A 19,030-nucleotide genomic window follows, 5' to 3' on the forward strand; every position below is an offset into this window, starting at 1 on the left:
TAAGCTTGCTCTGATATTTTCTTCCTGCGTAAAACGCAGCGTTTTGTTGTGGTGGTAAGTAGCGGCCGTTTAATTACGTCAGCAAACTTGCACCAATGACTTTTTCTTTTTTTCTCTGTTGGAGAACTGGAGAGCATGATCCCTTCTATATTTGCAAATTATAAAATGGTGTTATTATCTGAATGAAATCGATCAAACAACAAATGATAATTATAAGATGTCTGAGAGAAACAAAAAAAAAACTGATTTTTTCTTTCCTTGGGGAAAAAGAATAATACAAAGGTGTATCATGTATGTACTTTTGTGTGGAGGTGTGTCTGAACAAAACGGCGTAGTTTATGGATTGATGTTACAAATCCGAAGATATGGGTCGTCATACATTACATATTTTGACCAGTAATTCTTGTACTTAGAAATAGCCAAATCTAACCATGGCTTGTAGTTTCCATTGTAATGAATGACTGCTGCATTCTCTATTGCCGTTTGGTTGAGGGCTGGATCATAGCCAAGTCCCAAAGAATGCCATCCGCGATCCAGCGGATAGGTCAGGTTATAGAAGGTAATAAGTCCTGGTGGCAATGTACCAAGTTTCCACAGAGTTCGCTCCTCATTCTGCAAAACAGATCTTCTATCAGTTACAGTTACATAAAAGCATAACCTGACAATATCTTTGTAAAGGTTTTCAGAGAACTGAGTAGAGTACATGTTAAACAGTTCCACTACCCTCTATACACTACTGATATGGCAAGTAACGAATCATTACATAATCTTCAGCCTAAAGCACATGAAAAATGATCACATTCAGAACATCTTGCAAGGCTTTCAACTACAAAAATAAAAAAATTAGTATCGTAGTTCTGCCTAGGCTTCAAAGAGGGATGTTGTGGGGGGGGGGGGGGGGGGGGCATAGAACACAAATAGGCAATTATAAACACTAAATAAATTTATTTAAAAAATCTGGTTGAAAAACATATCAAAACATTAAGAAAAAAAATGAGGTAAACTGAAGTAGAGTTTATTACAACAATGTACTATTAGAGCATGATTGATTTCTAACAAATCAAGTCAGGCAGCCCTGCATAGGGATCAGTTTCGTTGTAGATCATGACCATATGCGTATGGAATAGATGTAAGTTTGTCAGAAAAGGTGAAGAACAGTGCAGATGTCAGAGCCACCATATCAGTTGAGCACATCCAGTTTATGTAATAAAATAAGCTTAAACACAATAACAGATAAATGACTATTACATTAGAAGGCTAAAACGACGAGAGAGATCAGTGGAGACTGAAAAAAAGAAGAAAAGTAAAGAAATAGTACCATATCTTGCCACTTATGATATACCCCAGTCATGTTTCGCTTCCTCCACTCCTTCAAGTCGAACATGTTCATGCCGTATGCCCAGCCACAAGCATTTGGATCAAAATTCGCAGATATTATTGGATTAGAGAAGTTGAGGTATTTATCATACCTATGGAAGCTTTCTTTACAAGTCTCCACTGCACCATTTACCATCCCTTGAAGATCAACAGACCATAGCGGTGTCAAGTCCTTCTGAACTACAATGTCATCATCCAAAAATAAGATCTTGTCCAACTTTGGGTAGACATCAGGAAGGTAAAATCTCAGATGATTCAGTAGCGACAAATACTTTGGATTCCGATATTTGAGCTGATCTGCCCCCAGTGATAATGAAGACGGATGGTTTGCCTTGAAATAATACTCTTGAAGCCTGGCAGACTCTAGTTGACGTAAAACAGAACAAGAAGACGAATTTAACCACTTAAAATCATCAATATTTTCGACCTGCACAGCTGCTCCAGCAGGAGGGTTAACAAGAAACCACATTTTCATAGCAGCATAATTCAATTTATCAGTGACCAGATGGAAAACATGCTTATTGGGTTCCTTTGCATGTAGCACAGTAGAATTAACAACCACTGATGTGGCTAGAACATTGTCAGAAAATATAGCATAGTGGTATAGAGAAGGATCCTCAAGCTTTTCTTTGTTAACATCCTCCCTATTATTATATCCCAACAAGAAATAGTCTGACGCAAGTTGTAACGGAAGGCAATGCAGTGGTTTGGGTACTGTTTTTGCTGCAAGCTGGATCAAAAATGCACTCTTTTTCTTCAGACCATTTAAATTATCTTCTGTTGACTGAAGCATGGCTCTTAACTTTGTTTCCATTGTATGACAGTCATATAATTTGTCCTTGGCAACAGAGAGAGCACGACCCATTGATTTTGCTCGATTAAGCACACTGGTAAGAAAAATAAAAATATAATATAATATAATAAAGTTTCATTAAAAACCAAGAATAGACGCTGGTAAGCCTGTAAATAGATAGAGAGTGGGAGAACCTTGAAGGAAGTTCAGCATCTGAACTTGCTTCTCCAATAGCATTCTGACTAAGTTTAGAGTTCTTCATAAGGGAATTATAAAGAACAGTTTCATTCTTAGACTTCGCAATGTTGGCATAAGCAATGGCCATTATGATCTGGTCTCTCATAAGTTTCAAGGTTGAATCAGAATTTGGGTTTTCATAATCTTTCCTCCATATGCTGTACTTTCCTGAGACAGTGGTCTCAAAGGATTTTGATCGTTCGATTGCTGCCGCAGCCATCTGGTCATTTGCTTCTTTATCCTTTCCCATTAGCTCTGCAGTCCGAAGTTTCCTCCTTTCTTCACGCATTAACTGAAGGGCCAGAGTCATAATTAGATATTTAACTTTACTGTTCAAAAGAATAAAGTACACCAAAGAAAAGAATTTGACAATATACCCGTCGTTTGTGCTTCACTGGGCTGATTAATGACGGACGGGAAGATGGCAGTTCACCTTCTCCAGATTGAGGATCATCTGTTGAATGCTCAGCCTTCTCTTCGACTCTCAATCCAGATTGAAATGAATTCTCCGCTATCTGGAAAGTAACATACTAAGCAAATTTACATCTAAAAAATAAATCCTGTATTGTATCAAACTTTTCAGTTGTTTCCACACCCATACTACTGTAAACTAAATATATGATACCTGCAAACTCTTTGGATGGCCATGCCTTCCATCAATGGGATTTTCCAGGACCCAAGAAGCAGACAGGTCCCCGATTTTAACCCTACTACTTTGAACAGCTCCATAATGGTTGCTGTATGTCGCAATTATATCAATATTCTGTGTGAAATAGATAAACATGAGCACCACTGATATCTACACTGAAAATAAAGAAAAATGCTAGTTCCCTATACCTTTTCATCCAAAAGTTTGTTGGTTCCAGCAGAAGATTCACCTTCTTCCTGCTCAGCCAGCAATTTAACATAGTAAGTTTTCCAATATTTATATGTTTATCCAAATCTGGCATTCACAACTAAAGATAAAGATAACACATGTATGAAGGGTTTAATGTGACTGTTACAGATACATATAACTTCAGCCATTACAGCTTGAAAGTGCATGTTGTCCTCTTCTCCTCCTCAGCTCAGACTCTCTCTCCTTTCTCCTTTTTTTTTCCTCCCTCATATAGTGGCACAGTTAGGAAGATTGCAGGTCAACATACAATTTTATTGGAATATTCTCTTCAGTATACACCTTTTTTTCCTATCTATATTTGATCAAATGTGTATGCATATTCTTTATCGGAATCATCATCAACAACTAGAGCACCAAAATTTGGCCACAATCCCCATAAATGTCAAATGAAAAGCTACAGCACCATCAAATAAAACAGTTCTCGTAACCACAACAAGCACAACAGCCGAATCTACCTTATACAATGCAAGTGAAAAGCAGCCTGATTCTTTGCTCAACTTACAGCAAACGTAAATCAACTGAAAAAAACTGTGTACTAAACTCGAAGTCACCCGAAACCCCATTATAAATAGCACACATATAAAATTGAAAATAAGTGACATGAGATATAAACCTCTATATAGCGGCATCGCTCGCAGTCGCACAATGTCTGGTACCTACTGATGTCTCTCTGACTGATACAAGTTCATATAAAAGAAATAATAATCATTACAGTCAAGAATTAGATAAAACTGAACACAACAAAACAGCCCGAAAATGAAGAACAAAAAATGCCTTACATTGAGGAAACATCAGCTCCAACAAGCACAAAGTGAAAAACAAACTGCATTAATTCAAACACCAAATGCAGAAATTAATCGAAACCGAATCAAAACAGCTAGAGCAAATTGGATGATCAAACAACACAGGTAAACTAATCACTGAACCAAAACAAACTGACTAAATCAATTCTGCTAAAACAAGCTACAGAATCCTCGGTTTCACCGGAGACTAATTTGAACAGTAGAGAGAGATCTGAGTGATCTCGTCGTAGAAATGCCCAAAGTGCAAGGGTGGAAATCAGCAAATTGGGTGATGGAAAGAAAGCGCGTGATCTAACTGGAATAACAAGTTTGCAGAATGAAAAAAGAGTGAAGGGAATTGGAGGGGTTTACCAATGAGATGCAGAGCAGGGAATGGAAGGTTGACGGAGAAGTAGGAACGACTTCCATAGCCAAATGTACAGAGAGAGAGAGAGAGAGAGCTCTGCTATGCCATGTCGTTCTGCCTGTTTGTTTTTTTTTTTTTTGGGTTTGTTTGTCCGGCAAGTGTAGAAGGATCATAGCACCAAATATATATATGTATTTATGCCGACGTGAATATTAGACGATTGGTTAATAACGTTACGATTTATTATTATTATTATTTATTACAAGTATATTAAGAATTGAGATCACTGATTTGGTGTTTAGTTCTTTGAAGAAAATTTCCCACACGAAAAATTACACTATAAGATTCTACTCGAACTCACGGGCTCACGATTTTAGCTGGTTTAGCGATCAAAAATGAACTATAGTCACTATGCACCCTCAGTCTCAATTTACTTGATCTCGTGCACGCTCAAACTCGGTGATAAGTAATTAACGAGTCTAAAAATAATTTTTGGAAATGACACAATTCAGAATGTATAATTATTCCTGTATTAGTATTATGATTTTCAGAACGAACTACAAGCTAAATGGTAAACTGACAGGTTGGGACTTACATGCTTCACCAGTCACAACTAACACCTTCTGAGTCCCAAAAGAATATCAAGGTACTTCAATTCAACAACAAAATAAATGGAAGAGTTGAGTACTATATATAAACTATAAATTTTCCTACCAGTCTACCAGAGTCATGACTAATGACTTTGCTAACAAGTTTTCTGTTTACCAGGCTACCAAAATAATTACAGTTACATAGCTTATGTACCAACTTCAGTACAACAACAGTAGGCTCATTCTAATCACCAACAGATAAACAAATGGAGAAATAGCAACTCTATGACATTATGTTATCGGCCACAAAGGGTCTAATTGCTGACAGCCTGACAGCTGCAGTATCAGCATTACCTCATTTTAGGTGACTGTTGGTAGTTTTGATTTCCATCTGGCCTGGGGTGAAGTGGAGAACGATGGTGCAATGGCCCCTGACCTTGGCGATGAGCCATAGGATGAGTAGACCGAGTGGAACGGATCCTAGGCTCCCTTATAAGTTCATTCACTGACTGGATTCTTACCAAAGTATCCACAACATCATTCATCGATGGCCGGTGTTTGTGCTCAGATTCAATGCATTTTAGTGCAAGCTGAGAAATTCGAAATGCAGCTTTGGCAGGATACTTTGCCTCCAGTCGAGGGTCCATAATGCCTTTCAATTTTCTTTTATCTGATAAAAATGGTTTTATCCAATCCACAAGACTATGTTTTCCTCTTGGACGATTTGTATCAAGTGCCCGTAAACCTGTTAAGATCTCGACCAACACAACACCAAAACCGTACACATCACTCTTTACATAGAGATGCCCTGTTTAATCAAACAACATATGAAGACTGTCAAGGCATAAACTTGAGAATGTTTTTATAAGTGACCTTGATTGACAAGCAAAGGCAAACGCTTGGACATTATCAGCTCACAAATTCAGTAGGCTATAAGGATAAAGGATTACCTGTGGCAACATACTCAGGAGCAGCATAACCATATGTGCCCATGACCCGGGTTGTCACGTGAGATTGACTCTCTGAAGGACCCAATTTTGCCAAGCCAAAGTCGGATATCTTGGCATTAAAGGACTGCAATGCAAACAAATAATGAGAATGAGAGCCACACATATGAGCACTAGTCACTAGAAGATCTCAGTATTCTTGATAATATGCTTAAATAGTTTCTGAGATCTGTTCCCAAAGGGAATAGAACTTTACCCCGTCAAGTAGTATATTAGATGCTTTGAAATCTCTATAGATTACTTGCTTCTCTGATGTATGCAAAAATGCCAGCCCTCGAGCTGCTCCTATTGCAACTTTGAGCCGTATATCCCATGGAAGTGGCTGAACAACTGAACCCCCTGCAAGAATAAGAATGAAGTGTTCAGTGAAAAGCAAACTTAATGTATTTGAAAAATGGATGATGAAAATTTTTGTATTTATATGGCATAAAATAGTTATGCCAAATTTTATGAATGATCTTTTGCTTACTTCCAAAAAGATGGTTTTCCAAGCTTCCTTTTTGCATGAACTCGTAGACAAGCAGCAGTTCTTTCTCCTCCCAACAGTATCCCAATAGCTTTACAAGATGAGGATGAGAAAGTCTCCCCAAGAAATTCACCTCTGACTGCAGAAACAAAGAACAAGCAGATAAGAATACAACGCATGAACCAGACTACCTTGATACACTTACAGAAATTAGTTTTCTGTAAACTATTTGACCCTTTGAAATTTTGCCCTTTCATAACAACTGGGTTCACTATTTGACCTAATCTATTTTTGAGAAATTTGCATGTCATAAGATTGTTTAGCATATGTATAGCTCTATATGTAATTCTTTAACTACAGACAGAGGCCACAAGGTGCACTACCTTCCCTGAAAATGACCAGTGATACTACAGTGGCCGAACCTCAAATTCAATTAACTAACAATGCTCAATGTTTAACAACGGTATGCAGTACTTTCCACTTTATGATGCATCAAAACACAAGTGCAACATTAGCAATCTCAAGTGCTTAAAGTATGAAAGTGAATGGAACATGGGAAAACTAGTTCAAGGTGAGAAGTCCGGAAAAAAAAAGGTGAGAGGTCTATAAGTTCTACTGCTACCTGAAAGATCATACATAAATAAACATCACAAATTATATGCTTCTCCAAAAAGCATATGCAAGATTTACCTGCCATTCCTCAAAGCCTTGCAAACTCTCCGAATTCAATTTCTTTACAGCAATTACAGATGTCCTTCCAGATTTGGTGGCTGGCCTCTCCTCAAGCCAACCTTTATAGACTTTTCCAAAACCTCCTTCCCCAAGCACCGTATCTGATCTGAAGTTTCTAGTTGCACTTTTCAATTCTAGGTAACTGAAGATCCTCAAGTTTGCATCCGGTAGAATCTGCCCATCTGGACAGGTCTCGTCGCCACTTCTAGCCGAAAACTGGCTATTCCTGGATACAGTGCTTCCCCCAGAAGATGTAGATATGGTAGCACTGGTTGATTGAGATGTATTACTCGGCACTGTAACAATAATATTAGAGTTAGAAATCGTGTGTAGTACAAGCCACAAAGAAAATGCAAGTCTTTGATTAGCATTTTATATTATTAGCCTCTCTTTTTTGATTGAATGCTCATATTACCTCAACATTTATACTCAAATCTGTTTCATTAGATTTAGATCCCCTTCATGCAGCAAATTACATGAACTCAACTTCCCTTATCAAATCCTAAAGAAAAAGAATACAATCCAAGAGACGCAAAATCTAGTGACTTGAAGTTGAACAACTACCATATGAAAAATTGTTGCATGAACTTGATTAACACACACAGTGATGAGATACAAGTCATATAACCAAGTTCAGATTTCAATTAAAGATAAGGCATTGCTCAACAACCAGTAGAATTCAACAAACCCAAATGGAAAGATGAAGAATTCATTCAACTTTGTGAGGAACAGAATCAAACATTTGACTTTTTGGATACCTGTACTCAGCTGACCAGTAGTAGTTGGTGTTGAGTCTTCAGCTTTTGAAGAAAACCAGCAATTGCCCATCTCTGTCTCTCTCAATTCTCAACCTGATGAGATCTCTATATACACAAACAACTTGACCTGCCTCCTGACACTGGGTTTGTTCTTCCCAGGTTTAAAAGAAACAATAAGATACAAACTTGTGGAAGTTACAGAGGAAAAGGCTCTTGTTTTCTTGATATTGGTGTAGAAAGTTGCTCTTCAACTATTCCTTTTAGCTCTGAGCAATGATGTCTTCCATTCTGCTTCAACAACTAAACTGGGTCTCAATCTCCACTATTAAAGCCTCTGACTTTGTTTATGTCTGAGCTTTATTGTGCTTGACCCATTTCAGCAACCCAAACTACGGTTAAAACAAAAAGACCCTTTACTACTCAAGACTGAGTCCACCAAACAAAACGCAAGCTTCTCACTTTTCCTGGTTACTGCAAAGATTGCAGGCAATTACAAACGTGGTTTCTGAGTCAACTGCCGCGGCTTGCGTGTTAGTTAGTCAAAGTGTCAAACATAAATAATTTGATTTATTTCTATTCAAAGAAAGCAACCAAGAATTGAGAAGAAAATAATTTAGAATTGGCATCTGCGAATTTTTGATGGTCAATAGTACTTTCTGAACAACAGGTACACTGTTTTTATAGGTTATGTGATTTCATCTGTGGGAATGAGGATAGTTGTGTAACTTGTGTTGCAAGTATTTTCTGGGTTTAGACTTTAGACAAGTATTTTCTTCTTTGGTAAAACAAATCTTGAATATTTCTTCACACACATCTTGATATCAATGCAGATTTATCTTCTCGGCATCTTGATACTCATGTCAATGTGTACATGCATGCATGGCTTTACTATCATGCGTGTAGACCTAGATCAATCTTGAACTTAAAAACACAATTAAAAGATGAGAAAGATCGAAGAGGGTAACAATTTTTGATGACCATATATACTCATACTACTTCCGTTGCCGCACAATCTTGACGCAACAACTCTTCGGTGTAGAATTATTTTTCTTTCGTTTTGACTGGGTAATCAACCCCCACACACTACGTTATGCCTTTCTAGAGTAGTAGTTAACTATTTGATAACAAACAATATATATGTACAGACGAGTAATCTCCATATATATAGAATTAGAGGAACAAGTTATGTATGAATGTGGCTTTTAGCTGCATTGTAGACCTTTGGAATGTTACGAGTTTGTTTGTGATTTCTCCTATAATTTTCCTAGCAAAAGGAACAGGCCTTTTCATATTCGTATTTTTTAAAAGCTAAAGTCAACTCATTTATTCATCCATTTTACAAAAAAAAAAATGGAGGGCGGCTGCTTATAGCTTGCTTAATGTCACGTCCCTATTTTTGGGAGTGTCGATCGTGTGCTGCTGGTTGAAAGAACATCAAGGATATGTGGGATTTGCTCCAAGATTCAATGTGTGGGAGATATATGGCTGCTCCTTCCGATGGGTTTAGGCATGCCGACCCGGTTAGATTCGGAGAGCTTGTCGCTAGTCGAGGACTTAATGTCAAAGAGGCGACTTGGCCGCCCTACACACAGGTAGGGGTCTGGAGCCGATCCCCTGATGAGCCTAAGGCATGGCGAAACCAGTGTATTGCCCCGTTGGATAAGACTGGCTCCATGGGGATGGAGCGTCGCATGGACCAAGTGTGATAGCCGAATGGCTAGGTCCGTGACAAGTGGTATCATAGCCACCTCAACATCTCTGTCGTTGTGTTCGCCAAGCGCTCACACGTGTCGCCGTGTCCCCAAGTTACGGGGGACTCCGCGGGGGAGTCGAGTAGGCAGGGTCGCCTCTAGGGGGAGGACCGGACGAGAAGATCTGTGGCAATGTCCAGGACAAGAGAGATCCGGCGCGAAGTCATTGTTGGGTAGAAGATCTTTGGGAACTCTTTTTTGTCGCTCTAAGCATCGCGGACGCACAAGGGTTGCGCAGGCGCACAAGGGATGCGCGGCCGCAAGGGAGGATGCTGTGTACGAGGACGTACACCAAGTTTGGTGGGGGAGGATGTCATGTCCCTATTTTTGGGAGTGTCGATCGTGGACTGCTGGTTGAAAGAACTTCATGCATATACGGGATTTGCTCCAAGATTCAATGTGTGGGAGATATATGGTTGCTCCTTCCGAGGGGTTCAAGCATGCCGACCCGGTTAAATTCGGAGAGCTTGTTGCTGGTCAAGGAATTAACGTCAAAGAGGCGAGTTGGCCACCCTACACACAGGTAGGGGTCTGGAGCCGATCCCCTGATGAGCCCAAGGCAGGGCGAAACCAGTGTATTGCCCCGTTAGATAAGGCTGGTTCCATGGGGATGGAGCGCCGCATGGACCAAGTGTGGCAGCCGAATGGCTAGGTCCGTGACATTAAGCTAGCTTGTGATCAGAATGGGGAAAAGGTACTATGAGCGCGGTTATTAGGGATGATCAGGGAAGATAGAAAGGAGCAATGGTTCATAATATTAAGCTCTCGGATCACTCGAGTGAGGGGGCTGTTCTTTGTGGTACGAGCGAGATACTATATAATGAATGATTTTAAAATGATTGAGTCCGTGGAATCAGATGCAGTGACTATGACCAATGTCATTGTTAGCTCTAAAGTATGGATGAGCTAGTTCTTGGTGAAGTGAGGATGCTCAGACAAGAATTTCAAGCAATCAATTGGAGGAAGATCTCTAAAAGCAGTTATATAAATTCAGCTATAATTTACCTAATTAGGCCATCTCATTTTGTTGACTGTTCTGAACTGACAATGAAATTTCGGTGAAATGTGAGACAACCCTAATCATGAATCTTGACTGCCTCGAGTCGTCACCTCAAAGTACCATACATCTTCATCTTCATCTTCATCTTCATCTTCATCTTCATCTTCATCCTCATCTTCAAGCTCTAATTCAGGTAGGCCACGGAGACTTTGAGGAACGCTTTAAAAGTGATGGACCCGACCCATTTGTGGGTATCTGAGGATCCACATGACTCGAGCCCAGTGGCGGATTTAGAATGTATAATGTGGTAGGGCTTCCTCGAAAAACAAATTGCAGGTAATTTTGTTCTTTAAGATTTAGGGGGTGTATTATATTTAGATTTGTGTAGACTTATTTTAATTGAAAGACTTTTTAGAAATATCATCGACTCTTTAAAAAGTATACAGACTTTCACATAATTGTTAAAATCACTTATTTTAATCACAAACTTTTGGCTGATTTCTACAGACTTTTACTGATTCATGAAATCCATAAATTCATATTGATTGACTTTTATAGATTTTTCAGTAATCATAAAAATTGAAGCTACGTTTTTGTTAGTTAAGAAAGTAATGCATAGTAACTGAATAATGTGCATATAATGTTTTTCAATTTAGTCAATTATAAACCCAAGGTTCGGTGATAATTTGTTTTACTCCCAGGTGCACCTAAAGCATCTAGGTTTGCCTTATGGGTTCTCTGACAACTGACGCCTCGTGGGTGCTATTGAATGGGGATTTTATGCATGCTAGCTAAGAAGTTTGTTTACGGAACAACTTTTGTTCTAAGCAAATTTATTGGTCGTGTCTATTATAAAGAAATTAGAGAATCTCAATTATTTATAAGAAAATAAAAGAAATCTTTAATATTTAATTAATCGACCAATATGTACCAAATAAATGAAAGTAATAAATTGTTCAAGAAGTTTCAAGCTAAAGAATTCGGTGTTCATGATATTAATATGATCATTATTCTCATTTCTTTTAATGAACTTTTTTCATCGTCATTCGTCTTATTATTAACATTAGACATGTGTCCACATATGAAAATGAAGTTTAAATATATATATATATAAAGATACAAGGTAAAAACATAACATAAAGAATAAGAGAACAATCATGGAATCATAGTTTGCATAAACATGTTGGGTTGTAGGAAAAATAATTGATAAAACAAAGGCAAAAAGAAAATAAAGAAAAATGGTGGAGAATGAACATCTTTAAATATAATGAAAAAGTCCATGAAAAAGTCTATGAAAATCTTTGGTTTAGAGGCTAGACAATTTTTAGATTGTGGTATGTACAATTAACACTAGAAAATCCATGAGTTTATAATTCCGTAAGTATGAATGATATTTTGGATACCCACATACTTCTATTCATTTAAAAAAGTCATAATTGAATACACTCAAACTTTCATGAATTTCATAATAACTTTTAAAAATCTCAATTGAATACACCTAGACTCTTGAATTTCATTGATTTCTTAAAAAAATCCACTAATTCATACACATTACACACCCCCTTAGAATGTAATTCTAAATATTGTACTAAAAGGAATAATGGAGAACAAAATGAGAGAGAGCAAAAACCTTTGGAAATTTTTGAGAAAAACTAATGAATAATGTTAGAAAATATAAAATAATGAGACAAAAATGGAGAAAAAAAACAAATGGGTAACAAAAGAACCAAAAAAGAAAAATAAGGAGAAAAAAAACTTGAAAAAAACATTAAAAAAAATAAATAGCACAAATCTCTGGGATTCGAACTAAGGAATTGGAAAAGATGGGTGCACTAAAACCAACTGAACCAATCACTAAATTATGCTTACTTGCTAGGGTAACTACCTATATATGAAAAACTTGCAAAGGCTCCAGCCCATGCAAGCCAGACGCTAGATCCACCCTGCTCAAGTCGATTGACAACTCACACAGAAGTTCTCATTGCCGTCATTGGTCTTATGATTCTTGATTAGACTTATCACCATTAATCTAGGAAAGAAACAGAGTAATTCTTACTATCTCTATATATGTCTACACTGCACCAAAATTGTGGACGTCGGCGATTCCGGCGACCGTGATGCTCAACGACGGCGCGGATGGTGCCGCTCGTGCTCCCCCTCTCGGCACTCCTATATATGCCGGCCAGAGCTACATCGTCGGCTCACGGCAGCAGGAATCTGCAAATTTCTAGAAATTTCAAGTTTATGGGAAATTTACAGATTCCGGCCACCGTGAACCGTCAATAGAGCTCGGCACAAACAGGAGCGCCGAGAGAGGGAGCATGACCGGCACCATCCGCGTCGTCACTGCGCGTCACCAGAACAGGCAAATCCACACTGCGCAAACGTCCGCTTCTGATCCGGCCTCATATATATACACTGTGGTTTGCATCTCTAACCAAACGAACTAGATAGGCTTCCAACCCAGGACTTGATTCAAAGTCAAGAGTCATGTTCAAGCTTGTCTTCAGTCTGTAGTCATTTTATATGTATAACTATTTCTACTTCAACAGAATACATGCTCGTCATCATATTGCTATCAACAATTTCTTGGATTTTATACAAAATTTATTTCTGTAAACTGATACAATTTAATATAAGAGTAACATTACATCATCTGGAACAAGGGTATCTCCTTGGATTGAACAAGGAGTTTACAGGTATGATAAACATGAATACATCACCAGGAACGCATACTCAGCTAAATCATGGTCCCTGGTGTTACAAATTAAGCCTTTCTATTACTTCTAGACCTACAAATTAGGAATGATACAGTAATCTATACAAGAACAGCCTACTCCTTTGCAATACAATTAGGTGCGGCTTGGCTGTGCCTTAAAGCAATCCCTATGATCTCATCACCCACACCACTCTATGGTTAACTAAAAATTAACGGAAGACTGAAAAGAGGGGACAATCAATTATTCTTAGAGCTGCAATGCTAAATCCGGCTGCGTTGAATCAGCCCGGCTAGAAATAGGGGACCCTGGGGACTGAAATCTGACGTTCAGATCGGGTGGAATTGAGTCAGACTTCTGTTGGGGTGAGAATCCTGAACTAGGTTTAGTTTCTTGTAATGACCCTTGCCTAGATGATCGGGTACGAACCCCTGAGGTTCGGGCTGGCAGTGTCTCATTCACTGAATTTGAATATGAAACAGAGGACTGCATTGTACCTGGATTTTCAGAGGGCTTGGTTTCTTCTGAATTTAAGCTGTTTGAAGTCCCTAGATGAGTCAAGTTAGTATTAGTTCTGGTGACTTGGTCAGGCATTTGAGAAGATTGGAAGCTGAAGCTACCAGACCTGGTCACACCAACTTGTTTCCCTATCTGGGCAGGATGCTGTAATCCATATGTTCCATTCACTCCATTCATCCCAGGTTGTATTTCAGGAGTCTGCTGAATCTGAAAAGGAGGCCTTGGCCGGAATCCACCAAGATTACTATTCATCATATTTATTACACCACGAGAATTTGATCCTTCAGCAGTTTCTCCTTTTCCTGTTTGCAGTTCAGGAGATTTGATAGCAACTAAGGGATCTGAAGAGGTGGCAGCGGACAGTGGGGGAGGACTGCTTGGGTGTTCCTCTGACAATTTATGCCCAGAAGGTTTCTCCAATAACTTATTTTTATTTGATTCAGTAGAGCAAGATGTCGCAGCAGACGACGAATTCGCACGAAGGGGCAAGGACTGTGGAGAAAATTGCTGCTCTTTCAAGGATGAGTCTACTATCAGTGGCCTATGAGGAGCAACATCATTTTCACCAACCCACCCAGGGCCGAATTTAACACCAGCAGGCAATGATCTTCGGATCCTATGTGCAGCAATTCTCCAAGCCACAGGTCCAAGATTTGCTGCAAACCGAGCCAAGCTTCTCGCGTAACCATCTGACTGAAGCCCTACCTGATTCACAACATACGACACATGTAAACTCTAGGCAAGCTAGTATTGCATAAGAACTAGCCCATTGCCAACCAAAAGGCAAGAAACAGTAGGCAGTTGTGATGTAAAGTTCAATCTGATTCCATTTTCCCTTTATAAATGCCTAGTAAACTTCGGTAGCACCATAACTATTCATTAACCACAATATATCTATCCAATATCCAATCTACATGCTCCACATACTTGTTACGTATTCATCTACATAAAACCTTAGAGAACAGGAAAACAGTAGAATACATACAGGCATTAGCTGTTTTCTTTCTCTATCAAATGTAGCCAACACAGTTGACTCTCTTCCATTAGCTGAACGATTAGATTGTAGATATGTACTACGCCTGGTCTCGTCGAACACAAACTGCTTTTGTCCAGTCTTGGAATTACCTCTCAACATGCTACCTAAAATGATGCGAAAGAAACATTTCAATTGAAATCAATAATAGATATTTGATAGCAAACAGATGAATATATGAAGCAAAATAATTGAAAATTGAGGCGAAGTCAAAAGTGACTCAAACCTGTTGAGTCATCATTCCTCTCGAATTTGTTATCAGCCAACCAAGTAGTATACACATCATTATTTTGTGAACGATCATGATTGGACAATATGGCATTTTCTGTCCCAGTAGCAAGCGTGGCGTCTGAAAACTCTGAACCAGCACGATCCAAGGGAGGCCTCCCAAGTGGTTTTTTCAAATTTTTGGTCGGTGGTCTACCCCTTCTTACGACCTTGGGTTCTGGTTCGTTATCATCACTATCTTGCCTCAAGTTTTCAAAATTCTTTTTCGCAAGCTCATGGATGGAGCGCGCCTAGAATAAATCACCGGAGTTAAAACAACACATTTTCAACCTACATAAAGAAGGAGCTGGATATAACAGTACCTGTCGGAAATATATGGTATCTGGGGCATTGTATTGCATCGCATTCGAGCAGATTAAGAAAATGTCATCCTGCAACATCATTAAATCAAATTTAATATCTGTCAAAAAATTGCATAAGAAAGAAATACCAAATCTTCAAATGATTCAACAAAAAAAAAGGGGCATAACAATATGCAATAATGGGAACCACATGATTGACTAACTTTAAAATTAAAAATCTGTATACAATAATAGATAGCCCAAGCACACCAAGTTGCTGAATAGAACCATAAACAGAGAGTACTGCGACTTTAAATTTAAAGGACACAGTAATACATTGCCTCCCTGTGCAATAAGTGAGTAATGTTAAGGTCACATAATGGGTTTATACTGAAAAGAAAAATAAGAAAAAAAAAACACCCAAATCAAAGAAGAATACAATGCATTAATACAAATATACACATATTAAAACCATGGGATATAAACAATTTGAATATCAGCAAGAAAAACAACACACTAGAAAGAATGAGAAAATGCTGCATGAATGAGAGATTGCTGCATAAATGATACAAAATACATTGGACTGCATGCAGCATTCTCTGATTATTTATTTGTTTATTAATTTTGGTGGGGTGGGCCATAAAATTGAAATCACTCCAGACGGCATTACCTTTCTAGTTAGAATTATCTAACAAGGCCTTGTATGCTTATGCAATGACGCTTAGGGATACAATTCACATTTTATCCCACGGAGCGAAACTCCACAAGTTAAAATGTTACCAATGAGCAAAAATACAAGTCAATTAACCTTTAGAACTTAATGAGCCAATGGTTCCCAGCAATACTAAAACTGTATCAGAAGTAAAACCGACCAATGAGAAGGTGAAATGGCTATCAAGTACGGTCTTTATCGGTTAACTAATAACAATCACTAGGTATCAATCTCAGTAACAGAAAATAGTAATGTCAGGGTTTTCAAACCAGATTAATCACTGCTCTTATCAGAACTTGTACACACATCACAAAAATGAATGTGTTCAGTGAAATCCCAATAGAAATTAAAACTTGAGGTAAAAATAATGGAATGGCCTAATCCTCTTATATCTCAGTGTGTGACTGTACAATTTGTCATAGATGTCGGATATGCCAAGACGATGATTGTCACAGTAGCAAGTTAATTGAAAGTAAAACTAATTCCAAATAAGATCATTTCTTTCACAAATTCACAACCCATTCAACCAGGTTAGCAGAAATAGTGATGAATGGAAGATTCAAATAAAAACATAAGGTGGCAATGAGGATTGAAAGGAACTCAAATCCGTATAAGCTGACCTCAAACTGCTCCAAGCTGGCATACACTTCACTAAGAAGTTTATCCTTCACCGTCCCAAAATCCATAGGATTGTCTATTACTTCATGGTAGTCTGGAAGCTGTGTAGCATACAGAAAAAAAAAATTAGTATACAAGGAGAAACATCAAACAAAGTCCAGGAAGTAAATGCATCTCCTACAAACTAACCTCTTCGGGGTCCACAGGTTCAGAAAACACCCCATATGTGTCCTTCCTGGAATAAATATCCAAAAAAATAAAAAATCAAATCAACAAACTGAATGTGCAACAGCAGACCATGATACACCAAAACACCCTGAAACATACTTTTGAAGCCTCTCAAGAACAAACAGTAGCAGCTGTGTATCCGGTAGAGGAGTAAAGGGTCCAGGTTCCGACTTCACCCCACCTGCACATTATCACAACTTATATTAAAACTTCCAATCCAACCCTGTAATCAAACACGACAACAAATCAACAATGCGGGTTATCAGCCAACCTTGGTGGGTGCTTGAGGAGGGATTGGAAACAGGTACCGACTTCTCACCCTGACAAAAAGTAAAATTAAACTCAGTAACTAAGGTAGTTTGAAATAAATGTACACACAGCATATGTTTCCATTCTGGGTAAAGCACCACTAGCAAAAACCAGGTCGGAATAAGGCAAAGTAAACCCAGCATTCAGAGTACCAAAAGGGGAAGTTACAGTGGCAAATTCCGGTATAATAGTTATTAATTACAAAAAGAAGAAAAGACAAGACTTGTGCTTTTTTCATCAGACATGACAGGGAGAATCATTATTAGTGCTCAGTACATATATAGACACACAATTAAGCTAAAAATTATGATCAATTAAATTTAAACATACTCAATTTTTGCAGGCCGGACCAAGTCATTAGTCAACTCCATTTTACTATAGATTCTGGTAAAAACCAAAAAAACAGTGCGGTGCGAAATTCAAGGAGATTTGAATTTTCATGTCAACGTGTATATAAATTTCAGTCCCACTGGAATAAAACAAGGCTCAAAAAAATTTTTGCCGCGAAAATAAAAAAGCCCCAAATAAAATCCCAACTGATTTTTATTCAATCCCAAAACAAAACAAAAAACCCAACACCTTTTGAGGGTGACGAGGGCCAGATCCGTTGGTAATAGCATTGATCTTGCGCTTTTTGCCGCTCTCCGACGCGCCGTCGTCGTCATTCTCCGACTCGCCGGAATTCGCGGAGGATTTGGGCAATTTGACGACGAGCTTGAGTTTCTTGTCGCGGCGCTCGGAATCGTCGTCGTAGTCGTAGTCGTCGTCTTCGGGGTTGGGGTTGCGGCGGGTGGACCGGCGGAGGTGGGAGGCGGGGGCAGGGGTGTAATTAGGGTTGGAGCGAGGGGCAGGTTTGGAATTGTGATTATTGTTGCGGTTTTGGAGGAGCTGGAGCTGCTGCTGCTGCTCTTTGATGTTGCGTTTTTGGAGATCTAAAAGAGAAGGGCGTCCTTTCTTCTTCTTCTTCTTCGTCTCCACTACCTTACCCATTCTCTTTTCTTTTGGGCTTTGCCACCCTTCTCTCTCTCTCTCTCTCTCTCTCTCTCTCTCTCCTCTTTTGTTTCTCTTACCCAACACAAACCAAACAAACGGGGTCTTATTTTCTGTATTGCAATTTAAAAAAAACAATTGGTTAAGATTTGGTTTATTTGAGCACTTATAGTTCTTGCGTGCGTGGCACGTGATGCTCACACGGGTTCGCGTGGTGGAGTGGGGACACGTGGCAGGGAGATGCCAAAACGAGGTCGTGTTGTTTTTGTGCTCCCCGTACAGGAAGGCAACAAACTTTATTTTGACGGACGTTCTCATGTGATTGCGCGTTAATTCTTTTAACCAGGACTATTTGTTAAGGATTAGATTTTTTTTTTTAATAAAGATCATCTTATTAAGAATTAGTTAAAAACTTCTTTGATTCATTAAGTTTTCAATCTCATATTTATATTTCTACTTTTTAGTTTGTAGATATATATAAATAAACCATCTAATTTACAAATTAGCAATCGGTAAAATATTTATAAATATGATTAATTTATTATGAACTCAAACGGTTCATGTTTAACGGTTTTAG

At 38.5% G+C, this 19,030-nt stretch overlaps 3 protein-coding genes across 8 annotated transcripts; all 3 read right to left on the reverse strand.

The window, feature by feature from the left end:
- Window positions 1-272: 272 nt before the first annotated feature.
- LOC126784900 (probable galacturonosyltransferase 3) lies at window positions 273-4,584 on the reverse strand. Of its 6 annotated transcripts, XM_050510443.1 has the most exons (10): window positions 4,460-4,584; window positions 4,085-4,128; window positions 3,919-3,979; window positions 3,245-3,292; window positions 3,033-3,170; window positions 2,785-2,922; window positions 2,365-2,699; window positions 1,470-2,264; window positions 1,319-1,369; window positions 464-612 (listed from the first exon to the last, which is right to left on the reverse strand). In XM_050510443.1, exons 1-9 carry the CDS (start codon window positions 4,514-4,516, stop codon window positions 1,348-1,350), a joined length of 1,638 nt encoding a protein of 545 aa, XP_050366400.1. In that variant the 5' UTR covers window positions 4,517-4,584; the 3' UTR covers window positions 464-612; window positions 1,319-1,347. The 6 variants fall into 6 exon arrangements, with proteins under 6 accessions (XP_050366395.1, XP_050366401.1, XP_050366398.1 ...); XM_050510438.1 differs by having other exon boundaries at window positions 273-612; window positions 1,319-2,264; XM_050510444.1 differs by having other exon boundaries at window positions 273-612; window positions 1,319-2,264; window positions 3,245-3,320; window positions 3,908-3,979.
- A 498-nt stretch (window positions 4,585-5,082) lies between these two features.
- Window positions 5,083-8,355, reverse strand: LOC126784901 (probable serine/threonine-protein kinase PIX13). The gene is made up of 6 exons (XM_050510445.1): window positions 8,008-8,355; window positions 7,208-7,545; window positions 6,521-6,656; window positions 6,248-6,390; window positions 5,995-6,118; window positions 5,083-5,852 (listed from the first exon to the last, which is right to left on the reverse strand). Exons 1-6 carry the CDS (start codon window positions 8,075-8,077, stop codon window positions 5,395-5,397), a joined length of 1,269 nt encoding a protein of 422 aa, XP_050366402.1. The 5' UTR covers window positions 8,078-8,355; the 3' UTR covers window positions 5,083-5,394.
- Window positions 8,356-13,379: 5,024 nt separating this feature from the next.
- Window positions 13,380-18,505, reverse strand: LOC126782529 (uncharacterized). The gene is made up of 9 exons (XM_050507784.1): window positions 18,043-18,505; window positions 17,426-17,474; window positions 17,254-17,335; window positions 17,116-17,161; window positions 16,929-17,027; window positions 15,618-15,686; window positions 15,254-15,545; window positions 14,980-15,134; window positions 13,380-14,699 (listed from the first exon to the last, which is right to left on the reverse strand). Exons 1-9 carry the CDS (start codon window positions 18,451-18,453, stop codon window positions 13,725-13,727), a joined length of 2,178 nt encoding a protein of 725 aa, XP_050363741.1. The 5' UTR covers window positions 18,454-18,505; the 3' UTR covers window positions 13,380-13,724.
- Between the last annotated feature and the right edge of the window lie 525 nt (window positions 18,506-19,030).

Source organism: Argentina anserina, chromosome 2 (genome assembly GCF_933775445.1).
Source record: "Argentina anserina chromosome 2, drPotAnse1.1, whole genome shotgun sequence".
In the NCBI taxonomy this organism is placed as follows: domain Eukaryota; kingdom Viridiplantae; phylum Streptophyta; class Magnoliopsida; order Rosales; family Rosaceae; genus Argentina; species Argentina anserina.